This window comes from Nerophis ophidion, linkage group LG14, assembly GCF_033978795.1.
Source record: "Nerophis ophidion isolate RoL-2023_Sa linkage group LG14, RoL_Noph_v1.0, whole genome shotgun sequence".
Classification (NCBI taxonomy): Eukaryota; Metazoa; Chordata; class Actinopteri; order Syngnathiformes; family Syngnathidae; genus Nerophis; species Nerophis ophidion.
This window is the reverse complement of record NC_084624.1, coordinates 47396346-47410360: the sequence shown is the minus strand read 5'-3', so window position 1 is coordinate 47410360 and position 14015 is coordinate 47396346. Positions and strand designations below refer to the sequence as shown.

General features: G+C 42.9%; 1 protein-coding gene across 3 annotated transcripts in view; it reads left to right on the top strand.

Annotated features, from left to right (window-relative positions):
• LOC133568766 (netrin-G1-like) overlaps positions 1-9507 on the top strand; it is a 262230-nt gene extending 252723 nt beyond the window's left edge. For all 3 annotated transcript variants that reach the window (XM_061920895.1, XM_061920894.1, XM_061920896.1), the window contains one exon: positions 6778-9507. In XM_061920895.1, the coding sequence (XP_061776879.1) occupies positions 6778-7007 (230 nt within the window). In that variant the 3' untranslated portion in view covers positions 7008-9507. The remainder of the gene's footprint in view (positions 1-6777) is intronic.
• The last annotated feature ends 4508 nt before the right edge of the window (positions 9508-14015 follow it).

Genomic DNA, 14015 nt, shown 5'->3' with positions numbered 1-14015 from the left:
GCTTCCATGAAATGCTAAGTCATTCACAAACAAGGATAGGGCGAGGTACACCCCTTTGTAAGCAAATTGTCGAACAGTTTTAGAACAACATTTCTCAACGAGCTATTGCAAGGAATTTAGGGATTTTACCATCTACGGTCCGTAAAATCATTAAAAAGTTCAGAGAATCTGGAGAAATCACTGCACGTAAGCGATGATATTACGGACTTTTGATCCCTCGGGCGGTACTGCATCAAAAACCGACATCAGTGTGTAAAGGATATCACCACATGGGCTCAGGAACACTTCATAAAACCACTGTCAGTAACTACAGTTGGTCACTACATCTGTAAGTGCAAGTTAAAACTCTACTATGCAAAGCGAAAGCCATTTATCAACAACACCCAGGAACGGCGCCGGCTTTGCTGGGCTCGAACTCATCTAAAATGGACTGATACAAATTGGAAAAGTGTTCTGTGGTCTGATGAGTCAACATTTCAAATTATATTTGGAAACAGAGGATGTGGTGTCCTCCAGAACAAAGAGGAAAATAACCATTCGGATTGTTATAGGCGCAAAGTTGAAAAGCCAGCATCTGTGATGGTATGGGGGTGCATTAGTGCCCAAGGCATGGGTAACTTACACATCTGTGAAGGCACCATTAATGCTGAAAGGTACATACAGGTTTTGGAGCAACATATGTTGTCATCCAAGCAACGTTATCATGGACGCCCCTGCTTATTTAAGCAAGACAAGTGTTACAACAGCGTGGCTTTGTAAAAAAAAAGAGTGCGGGTACTTTCCTGGCCCGCCTGCAGTCCAAATCTGTCCCCTATCAAAAATGTGTGGCGCATTATGAAGCGTAAAACACAACAGCGCAGACCCCGGGCGGGCGGTTTAGCTCGGTTGGTAGAGTGGCCGTGCCAGCAACTTGAGGGTTGCAGGTTCGATTCCCGCTTCCGCCATCCTAGTCACTGCAGTTGTGTCCTTGGGCAAGACACTTTACCCACCTGCTCCCAGTGGCACCCACACTGGTTTGAATGTAACTTAGATATTGGATTTCACTATGAAAAGCGCTTTTGAGTCACTAGAGAAAAAGCGCTATATAAATATAATTCACAAAAAAATTCACAATTGAACGACTGAAGCTCTACGTAAAACAAGAACGGGAAAGAATTCCACTTTCAAAGCTTCCACAATTAGTTTCCTCAGTTCCCAAACGTGTTGTTAAAAGACAAGTTGATGTAACACAGTGGTGAACATGCCCTTTCCCAACTACTTTGGCACTTGTTGCAGCCATGAAATTCTAAGTTAATTATTACTTGCAAAAAAAATAAAGTTTATGAGTTTGAACATCAAATATGTTGTCTTTGTAGTGCATTCAACTGAATATGGGTTTAAAAGGATTGGCAAATGATTGTATTCTGTTTATATTTACATCAAACGCAATTTCCCAATCTTATAGAAACGGGGTTTGTAAAGGAAAGGTGATTTTGCAGAGGGAGCTCTCCAATTACAGTGAAATCTCTTGTTAAACATTCCATCTTGCAGGATGTGCACCTGTGCCAGCAGCCTGGCTTTTTGAGGATGAAACCGACTTGGTGAATGTTGGCGTGTTGACTTCATCCATCAGTCGAGCGGCACAATGCAGCTCTAAGTGGGACATCTGTCTCCTCCCCAAAAAAAAAAACGCTGTCACGTGACATTAGCGTATCAAAAGTAGGACTGTGCGATATAGAAAATGACTATAACGTGATATTGGAGTATACGTTCTCACGCAGTTGCTTTTAGCTGCGGGCATTACACTTCAGGCTCTTCCCACTCCCTTGTCTCTGCTTCTCACAGAGACATAAAACAAGCACACCTTCTTAAATACGTCACATACTGTCGTGTCATACGCCCTCGGATGAAAGGTAGCAGCATGGGTAAAGTTAGCTGTGATGCTAGCGGAGTGTTGCGAGTGGTAATACGAGAGAAAGAAGGTGCCAATCTGGTAGCAAATGAAGGAAGAATGAATTCCCGAAAAAAGCATCATCTGGCGGTAGTTTGGCTTCAAGCGGGAAGATGTTGAACAGACAACCGTAATATGTCAAGTATGCGGCAAAAGCTTTGCTACAAAAAGTAGCAGCAGTGCTAATGTGTAGCATCATTTGAAAAGTCACCTGCTAGAGAATGAAGAGTGCTTGAAACTCCGCATGTCAACATCTTTGTTCCATGCCACACCAACAAAATGCCCAAGCAACCATTTCCACATCAACACCGTATGAATGAAATAGTCAACAACAGAAGGAGATAACGTCCGCAGGAACCTACCACATAGTGAAGGACATACACTATTTGATGTACTATTATGCAGCTCTTTTTTTTAAGTCATTGAAATATCTTGTGTGACATCATGCACAAAAGTGTTATTTTGATATGTCATCTTAGTGACATCATGCACAAAAGTGCACTCATTGCTTGTTTTAAAATGTCTCTGACAATCTCGCACTTTCTGTTTTGGAAATGACATGAATGTTTGTGCCACTGCTTAATAACTGTTTAATAAATACAGTTTTAGTTGTGTTTTCCCTCTCTGCATGAAAGTTTAAAAGTAGCATATATTAATGCAGTATGAAGAAGAATGTTTTAATGTAGACACATAGAATCATCATACTGCTGTGATTATATGCATCAAGTGTTCATTCAAGGCAAACTATGGAGATATATATCGTGTATCGTGGCATTGCGTAAAAATATCGAGATATATATCGTGTATCGTGACATGGCCTAAAAATATCGAGATATATATCGTGTATTGTGACATGGCCTAAAAATATCGAGATATATATCGTGTATCGTGACATGGCCTAAAAATATCGAGATATATATCGTGTATCGTGACATGGTCTAAAAATATTGAGATACATATCGTGTATCGTGACATTGCGTAAAAATATCTAGGTATATATCGTGTATCGTGACGCGGCCTAAAAATAACGAGATATATATTGTGTATCGTAACATGGCCTAAAAATATCGAGATATATATCGTGTGTCGTGGCGTGGCCTAAAAATATCAAGATATATATCGTGTATCGTGATGTGGCCTAAAAATATCGAGATATATATCGTGTATCGTGACATGGCTTAAAAATGTCGAGATATATATCGTGTATCGTGACATTGCGTAAAAATATCGAGATATATATCGTGTATCGGGACATGGCCTAAAAATATTGAGATATATATCGTGTATCGTAACATGGCCTAAAAATATTGGGATAGATATCGTGTATCGTGACATGGCCTAAAAATATCGATATATACATCGTGTATCATGATGCGGCCTAAAAATATGGAGATATATATCGTGTATCGTGGCATGGCCTAAAAATATCGAGATCTATATCGTGTATCGTGACAAGGCTTAAAAATGTCGAGATATATATCGTGTATCGGGACATTGCGTAAAAATATCGAGATATATATCGTGTATCGTGACATGGCGTAAAAATATTGAGATATATATCGTGTATTGTGACATGGCCTAAAAATATCGAGATATGTATCGAGTATCGGGACATGACCAAAAAATATCGAGATAAATATTGTGTATTGTGACATGGCCTAAAAATATTCAGATACATATCGTGTATTGTAACATGGCTTAAAAATATCGAGATAAATATCGTGTATCGTGACATGTTCTAAAAATATCGAGATATATATCGTGTATTGTGACATGGCCTAAAAATATCGAGATATATATCGTGTATCGTGACATGGCCTAAAAATATCGAGATTTATATCGTGTATCGTGACATGACCTAAAAATAATCGAGATATATATTGTGTATGGTGACATGACCTAAAAATATTGAGATAGATATTGTGTATCGTGACAAGGCCTAAAAATATCGAGATGTATATCGTGTATTGTAACATGGCTTAAAAATATCGAGATTTATATCGTGTATCGTAACATGGCTTAAAAATATCGAGATATATATCGTGTATCGGGACATGGCCTAAACATATAGATATACACATCGTGTATCGTGACATTATGTAAAAATATGGAGATATATATCGTGTATCGTGACATGGCCTAAAAATATCGAGATATATATCGTGTATTGTGACATGGCCTAAAAATATCGAGATATATATCGTGTATCGTGACATGGCCTAAAAATATCAAGATATATATCGTGTATCGTGATGCGGCCTAAAAATAACGAGATATATATCGTGTATCGTGACATGGCCTAAAAATATCGAGATATATATCATGTATCGGGACATGGCCTAAAAATATTGAGATACATATCGTGTATCGTGACATTGCGTAAAAATATCTAGGTATATATCGTGTATCGTGACGCGGCCTAAAAATAACGAGATATATATTGTGTATCGTAACATGGCCTAAAAATATCGAGATATATATCGTGTGTCGTGGCGTGGCCTAAAAATATCAAGATATATATCGTGTATCGTGATGTGGCCTAAAAATATCGAGATATATATCGTGTATCGTGACATGGCTTAAAAATGTCGAGATATATATCGTGTATCGTGACATTGCGTAAAAATATCGAGATATATATCGTGTATCGGGACATGGCCTAAAAATATTGAGATATATATCGTGTATCGTAACATGGCCTAAAAATATTGGGATAGATATCGTGTATCGTGACATGGCCTAAAAATATCGATATATACATCGTGTATCATGATGCGGCCTAAAAATATGGAGATATATATCGTGTATCGTGGCATGGCCTAAAAATATCGAGATCTATATCGTGTATCGTGACATGGCTTAAAAATGTCGAGATATATATCGTGTATCGGGACATTGCGTAAAAATATCGAGATATATATCGTGTATCGTGACATGGCGTAAAAATATTGAGATATATATCGTGTATTGTGACATGGCCTAAAAATATCGAGATATGTATCGAGTATCGGGACATGACCAAAAAATATCGAGATAAATATTGTGTATTGTGACATGGCCTAAAAATATTCAGATACATATCGTGTATTGTAACATGGCTTAAAAATATCGAGATAAATATCGTGTATCGTGACATGTTCTAAAAATATCGAGATATATATCGTGTATTGTGACATGGCCTAAAAATATCGAGATATATATCGTGTATCGCGACATGGCCTAAAAATATCGAGATTTATATCGTGTATCGTGACATGACCTAAAAATAATCGAGATATATATTGTGTATGGTGACATGACCTAAAAATATTGAGATAGATATTGTGTATCGTGACAAGGCCTAAAAATATCGAGATGTATATCGTGTATTGTAACATGGCTTAAAAATATCGAGATTTATATCGTGTGTCGTAACATGGCTTAAAAATATCGAGATATATATCGTGTATCGGGACATGGCCTAAACATATAGATATACACATCGTGTATCGTGACATTATGCAAAAATATTAAGATATATATCGTGTATCGTGACATGGCCTAAAAATAACGAGATACATACCGTGTATCGTGACATGGCCTAGAAATATCGAGATATATATCGTGTATCTTGACACGGCCTAAAATTATCGAGATATATATCGTGTATCGCGACATGGCCTAAAAATATCGAGATTTATATCGTGTATCGGTACATGGCCTAAAAATATCGAGATATATATCGTGTATCGCAACATGGCTTGCAAATATCGAGATATATATCGTGTATCGTAACATGGCCTAAAAATATCGAGATCTATATCGTGTATCGTAACATGGCTTTGAAATATCGAGATATATATCGTGTATCGTGACATGGCTTAAAAATATCGAGATATATATCGAGTATCGGGACATGACCTAAAAATATCGAGATCTATATCGTGTATCGTAACATGGCTTAAAAATCTTGAAATATATATCGTGTATCGGGACATGGCCTAAAAATATCGAGATATATATCGTGTGTCGTAACATGGCTTAAAAATATCGAGATATATATCGTGTATCGTAACATGGCTTAAAAATATCGAGATATATATCGTGTATCGGGACATGGCCTAAAAATATCGAGATCTATATCATGTATCGTAACATGGCTTGAAAATATCGAGATATATATTGTGTATCGGGACATGGCCTAAAAAGATTGAGATCTATATCATGTATCGTAACATGGCTTGAAAATATCGAGATATATATCGAGTATCGGGACATGGCCTAAAAATATCGAGATCTATATCATGTATCGTAACATGGCTTGAAAATATCGAGATCTATATCATGTATCGTAACATGGCTTGAAAATATTGAGATATATATCGTGTATCGGGACATGGCCTAAAAATATAGAGATATATATCGTGTATCGTGACATGGCCTAAAAATATAGAGATATATATCGTGTATCGTGACATGGCCTAAAAATATAGAGATATATATCGTGTATCGTGACATGGCCTAAAAATATCGAGATATTAAAAAAAGGCCATACCTCCCAGCTCTGATCAAAAGGCACTTATGTGGGTTCTGGGCAGGCAGCGATCCAAATGAAAATGAACCCTCCATCCAGCACAGCAGGCTGCCTCATATATTCGCGTCTGATTCCTTAACTTAACCTCATCACCACCGCGCTGCTCTTTTGTTTCACCAGGATTATTCGGTGTCTTCTCTGCCCTTGAAAATAGCACAAAAATGTTGTCTTGTTGTCCTCTCTTCTGTCTTCCTGCACGCGACAAGTCCTCGACTCGACCTTTTTTTTTCATTTTTTTTGACGCCCTCTCTTTTCTGCTGGTGTGTTTCCGCAGCCCGGGTGTGCGACGGCGCCATGCTGCGCTGCCAGAACGGCGGCACGTGCCACCACCACCACCAGCGCTGCCACTGCCCCCCCGGCTTCACCGGCGTCCTGTGCGAGAGGGCCCGCTGCCAGGGCCCCGGCGAGTGCGACGGCGAGTTAGCAGGACGAGCCTCCCGCCGCCATCCCCCCGCTCACCGGCTGGCGCTCGCCGGGCTGGTGTTGATCGTTTCTCTTTGCTGAGGTGACCCCCTCCGCCCCCTGCCAGCCGAACTGTTTAGTAACCAAAACCCACCCCTGGAAAAAAGAAGCGGGCACGACGACCGGCCTCGTCGTGCGACGCAGAGTCGGACAAAGTCGGACGCCGTCGTGGATTGATGAAGTCACTGCTGTCTTGTAAATCTCACACAGATTAAGATTGTCCGAAGCAAAGAAACAAAAACTACCTGCAAACTGTACAAAGTTACGCACATTTCTATAAGAATTAGTCCTTCATTTCTATAGCGCTTGGCTGCATAAAAGGGTGGCGGGTGAGCTGGAGCCCCAACCCGGCTGACACACCCCGGACTCGTCCCCCAGTCAACCACGGCACACACACACACACACGCTCACCTTCTCACTAGAGATGTCCGATAATATCGGACTGCCGAAATTATCGGCCGATAAATGCTTCAAAATGTAATATCGGAAATTATCCGTTTCAAAAAGGAATGACAAAAACACATTTCGGGAGAACATCCGCACTGTAACACAACAGAAAAAATACCCAGAACCCCTTGCAGCACTAACTCTTCCTGGACGCTACAATATACACCCCCCCGCTACCCCCATCTCAACCCGGCAAAAGTACGGAGAAGTACAGATCGCCTATAAACCTCAAATACACTCCGTTTTCGTGCCCGGCCTAATCACATAATATCTACGGCTTTTCACACACACACACGAGTGAATGCAAGTCATACTTGTTCAACAGCCATACAGGTCACACGGATGGTGGCCGTATAAACAACTTTAACACTGTTGCAAATATGCGCCACACTGTGAACCCACATCCAACAACATTGACAAACACATTTCGGGAGAACATCCGCACCGTAACTCAACAGAGCAAATACCCAGAACCACTTGCAGCACTAACTCTTCCAGGACGCTACAATATACACCCCCCCTCCCCCGCTACCCCCACCTCAACCCAGCGGACGTAGGGAGAAGTACAGAGCGCCAATAAACCTCAAAGACACTCCCTTTTCGTGCCCGGCCTAATCACATAATATCTACGGCTTTTCACACACACACGAGTGAATGCAACGCATACTTGTTCAACAGCCATACAGGTCACACGGATGGTGGCCGTATAAACAACTTTAACACTGTTGCAAATATGCGCCACACTGTGAACCCACATCCAACAACATTGACAAACACATTTCGGGAAAACATCCGCACCGTAACTCAACAGAGCAAGTACCCAGAACCACTTGCAGCACTAACTCTTCCAGGACGCTACAATATACACCCAACTGCTACCCCCACCTCAACCCAGCGGACGTAGGGAGGAATACAGATCGCCTATAAACCTCAAATACGCTCCCTTTTCGTGCTGGCCCAATCAACATAATATCTACGCCTATTTCACACACACACACAATATGAATGCAACTCATACTTGGTCAACAGCCATACATATCACACTGATGGTGGCCGTATAAACAACTTTAACACTGTTGCAAATATGCACCCAATTGTGAACCCACACCAAAAAAAGAATGACTAACATATTTCGGGAGAACATCCGCACCGTAACACAACAGATACCCAGAACCCCTTGCAGCACTAACTCTTCCAGGACGCTACAATATAAAAATTCCGCTACCCCCACCTCAACCCAGCGGACGTGGGGAGAAGTACAGAGCGCCAGTAAACCTTAAAGACACTCCCTTTTCATGCTGGACCAAATACATAATATCTATGACTTTTCACACACACACGAGTGAATGCAAGGCATACTCGTTCAACAGCCATACAGGTCACACTGAGGGTGGCCGTATAAACAACTTTAACAGTTACAAATATGCACCCAATTGTGAACCCACACCAAAACAAGATTGACTAACACATTTCGGGAGAACATCCACACCGTAACACAACAGAACAAATACCCAGAACCACTTGCAGCACTAACTCTTCCAGGACGCTACAATATACACCCACCTGCTACCCCCACCTCAACCCAGCGGACGTAGGGAGAAATACAGATCGCCTATAAACCTCAAATACGCTCCCTTTTCGTGCTGGCCCAATCAACATAATATCTACGCCTATTTCAAACACACACAATATGAATGCAACTCATACTTGGTCAACAGCCATACAGGTCACACTGATGGTGGCCGTATAAACAACTTTAACACTGTTGAAAATATGCACCCAATTGTGAACCCACACCAAAACAAGAATGACTAACACATTTCGGGAGAACATCCGCACCGTAACACAACATAAACATGACAGAACAAATACCCAGAATCCCATGCAGCACTAACTCTTCCGGGACGCTACAATATACACCCCCCCCCTCTACCCCAACCCCGCTCACCCCAACCTCCTCATGCTCTCTCAGGGAGAGCATGTCCCAAATTCCAAGCTGCTGTTTTTAAGGCATGTTAAAAAAGAAAGATAATGCACTTTGTGACTTCAATAATAAATATGGCAGTGCCATGTTGGCACTTTTTTTTTTCCATAACTTGAGTTGATTTATTTTGGAAAACCTTGTTACATTGTTTAATGCATCCAGCAGGGGGCATCACAGCAAAATTAGGCATAATAATGTGTTCATTCCACCACTGTATGTATCGGTATCGGTTGATATCGGAAACAGTTGGACAATATCGGGATATCGGCAAAAACGCCATTATCGGACATCTCTACTTTTCAACATTTCAAGTAACATGCATGTTTTTTTGGGTGGGGAGTGAAAGCACACAGTCAAGGATTCGAACCCTCCATGTCCTAATAGTCAATTTGGTGGTGGCGTTGGAACCACAAGGCCACCATGCAGCTGTTTAAGTAGGACCTTAGGAAGAAGAAAAAAAACATCTTAAAAGTCTACTTGACTTCCTTCCCTCCTTTACTTCCTGTGCTTTGATCTTTGTTGGTCAGTGAACTTAAATTACTTCCTGTGCTTTGATCTTTTTGGGGTCAATTAGTGTTTTTGTCTTTTTTGCCAAAGGTTGGCAAACCTAAACCGTGGTTTAGTTGGTTTGGAACGTCAATCCATCCATCTTCTTCCGCTTATCCGAGGTTGGGCAGCAGCCTAAGTAGGGAAACCCAAACTTCCCTCTCCCCAGCCACTTCGTCTAGCTCTTCCCGGGGGATCCCGAGGCGTTCCCAGGCCAGCCGGGAGACATAGTCTTCCCAACGTGTCCTGGGTCTTCCCCGTGGCCTCCTACCGGTTGGACGTACCCTAGAAACCTCCCTAGAGAGGCGTTCGGGTGGCATCCTGACCAGATGCCGGAACCACCTCATCCGGCTCCTCTCCAAGAGGAGCCACATGAGCTCCCCCCGGATGACAGAGCGTCTCACCCTATCTCTAAGGGAGAGACCCACCACCCGGTGGAGGAAACTCATTTGGGCCGCTTGTACCCGTGATCTTGTCCTTTCGGTCATAACCCAAAGCTCATGACCGTAGGTGAGGATGGGAACGTAGATCGACCAGTAAATTGAGAACTTTGCCTTCCGGCTCAGCTACTTCTTCACCACAACGAATCGATTCAGCATCACCGGGAGAGATTGTCTTCCCAACGTGTCCTGGGTCTTCCCTGTTAATTCCTACCGGTTGGACGTGCCCTAGAAACCTCCCTAGAGAGGCGTTCGGGTGGCATCCTGACCAGATGCCGGAACCACCTCATCCAGCTCCTCTCCATGTGGAGCCAGATGAGCTCCCCCTGGATGGCAGAGCTTCTCACCCTAAGGGAGAGACCCGCCATTTGGGCCGCTTGTACCCGTGATCTTGTCCTTTCGGTCATGACCCAAAGCTCATGACCATAGGTGAGGATGGGAACGTAGATCGACCGGTAAACTGAGAGCTTTGCCTTCCGGCTCAGCTCCTTCTTCACCACAACGGATCGATACAGCGTCGCCAGGAAAGCTAGTCTTCCCAAAGTGTCCTGGGTCTTCCCCGTGGCCTTCTACTAATCGGATGTGCCCTAAACCCCTCCCTACCAGATGCCCGAACCACCTCATTTGGTGATCTGTTTGGAACAGTGCTAAACAAAAAGAAAACTGCAATCTTGGGGGAATTTTTGCCCATTGTCTACAATCCATTCAACCATTCAGTTTCTACTGCTTGTCCCTCTCAGGCTCGCAGGGGGGTAAGGTGGGGCACACCCATCACACACTAGGGACAGTTTAGTGTTGCCAGTCAACCTATCCCCAGGTGCATGTCTTTGGGTGGGAGGAAGCCAGAGTACCCGGATGGAAGCCAAGGGAAAACGTGCGTACTCCACACAGAAAGACCTAGGGCCACCGGAAATTGAACCTAAGACCTTCTGGCTGTGAGGCACGAGCGCTGGCATAATATTGTGAGAGTCCAGTCCATACTAGATCTAACATAATAGTGTGAGAGTCCAGTCCATAGTGGATCTAACATAATAATGAGAGTTCAGTCCGTAGTGGATCTAACATAATAGTGGGAGAGTCCAGTCCATAGTGGATTTAACATAATAGTGAGAGTCCAGTCCGTAGTGGATCTTACATAATATTGTGAGAGTCCAGTCCATAGTGGATCTAGCAAAATATTGTGAGAGTCCAGTCCATAGTGGATGTGGTTAAAAGTGTGATAGTCCATTCCATAGTATATGTAACATGATAGTGTGAGAGTCCAGTCCATAGTGGATCTAACATAATAGTGTGAGAGTCCAGTCCATAGTAGGTCTAACATAATAGTTTGAGAGTCCAGTCCATAGTAGATCTAACATAATAGTTTGAGAGTCCAGTCCATAGTGGATCTAGCAAAATATTGTGAGAGTCCAGTCCATAGTGGATGTGGTTAAAAGTGTGATAGTCCATTCCATAGTATATGTAACATGATAGTGTGAGAGTCCAGTCCATAGTGGATCTAACATAATAGTTTGAGAGTCCAGTCCATAGTAGATCTAACATAATAGTTTGAGAGTCCAGTCCATAGTGGATCTAACATAATAGTTTGAGAGTCCAGTCCATAGTAGATCTAACATAATAGTTTGAGAGTCCAGTCCATAGTGGATCCAGTTAAAAGTGTGAGAGTCCAGTCCATAGTGGATTTAACATAATATTGTGAGAGAGTACAGTCCATAGTGGATCCAGCATAATAGTTTGAGAGTCCAGTCCATAGTGGATGTAGCAAAATATTGTAAGAGTCCAGTCCAAGGTGGATCTAACATAATAGTGTGAGAGTCCAGTCCATAGTGGATCCAACATAATAGTTTGAGAGTCTAGTCCATAGTGGATCTAACATAATAGTGTGAGAGTCCAGTCCATAGTGGATCTAACATAATAGTGTGAGAGTCCAGACCATAGTAGATCTAACATAATAGTGTGAGAGTCCAGTCCATAGTGGATCTAACATAATAGTGTGAGGGTCCAGTCCATAGTAGATGTTACGTAATAGTGTGAAAGTCCAGTCCTTAGTGGATCTAGCATAATATTGTAAGAGTCCAGTCCGTAGTGGATCTAACATAATAGTGAGAGTCCAGTCCGTAGTGGATCTAACATAATAGTGAGAGTCCAGTCCGTAGTGGATCTAACATAATAGTGAGAGTCCACATATAATCCATATCATTACTGGAACTTCTTTCTTGGGCGCATGGATTTCATGGAAAGAATAGCAAGGGATGCTACTTCCGTTGACATAAACCGCATAGAGATCTGTGTTTGCCAACGTTAATCACGGCAGACTGTTCGAGAGCCGCCGGCGACTACTTTAGGACAAATGTGGCGTTACAAGAACAGTGACTTACTAGGTTTGCTCTCACCCTGTTGCTGACCGGTGGGATGGTTGTATCTTTCAGCACGGACTCGTGTTTCCAGTTCAGCTGGTAATAGAATAGTCCTGAGATTTTTTTGTTTGTTTTTATGAAAAAATTTGCATCTTGCTGAGTTTTCCTAGCGATGTCCTCCGGTCTAAGTTGAAAGCCAGTATCCACTGCTTCAGTCAGTACCGGTTTTTAGTTTTTCGATTTTTAGTAGCATGGAGAATGTCAAAATCGACCAACTCGCCGTCTCATTGCCACAACCTTCCACCACACATGCGAGGCATGATTTATGACTAGTAACTAATATTTGGGGACAGCGTGGCGCAGTTGGTAGAGTGGCTGTGCCAGCAACTTGAGGGTTCCCGGTTCAATCCCCACCTTCTACCATCCTAAACACGTCCGTTGTGTTTGACACTTTTTCCCCATTCACACACTGTTGGCGAGAGCTGTCATGCAAGGCCCTAACCACCATCAGGAGCAAGGGGGAAGTGTCTTGCTCAAGGACACAACGGACGTGACTAGGTTGGTAGAAGCTGGGGATCGAACCAGGAACCCTCAGGTTGCTGGCACGGCCACTCTCCCAAAATCGTCATGCTGTCCCCTCCAATTTCTGGCGCTTGTCCCATATTGGCGGGGTGGCGATGGGTGCTGGAGCCTATCTCAGCTGGAGCAAGGGTGAAGTGTCTTGCTCAAGGACACAACGGACGTGACTAGCTTGGTAGAAGCTGGGGATCGAACCAGGAACCCTCAGGTTGCTGGCACGGCCACTCTCCCAACCGCGTCACGCCATCCCCTCCATTCTCTACCGCTTGTCCCTTTAGGGCTGGCAGGGAGTGCTGGAGTCTATCTCAGCTGCATTTTGACGGAAGGCTGGGTACACCAGGGACAAGTCGCCACCTCATCCCAGGATTGTTAGGGATTTGATAGACACTGAGTCAGTGCCACAAAAACTAGTTAAGAATTGCTAATAATTGACGTTGCAGGAGCTTCTATTATTGTTTACTCTCAGAGCGGCTTACTATCCCGAGTAGGAAAGTTGACCCTTAAACAGTTGAATCCCCATTACCTGCATTGGTAGTGGGAAAAACTGGTCCGCATGCTGTGGCTAACTAGAACATGGAAAAAATGAAAGAGCTGTTCAGACGTAAGGATTGCGGAGAATGGGCAAAATTTCGTCCAGGAGCGGTTCCTCCACATGGAGAGGAGCCAGATGAAGTGGTTCGGGCATCTGGTCAGGATG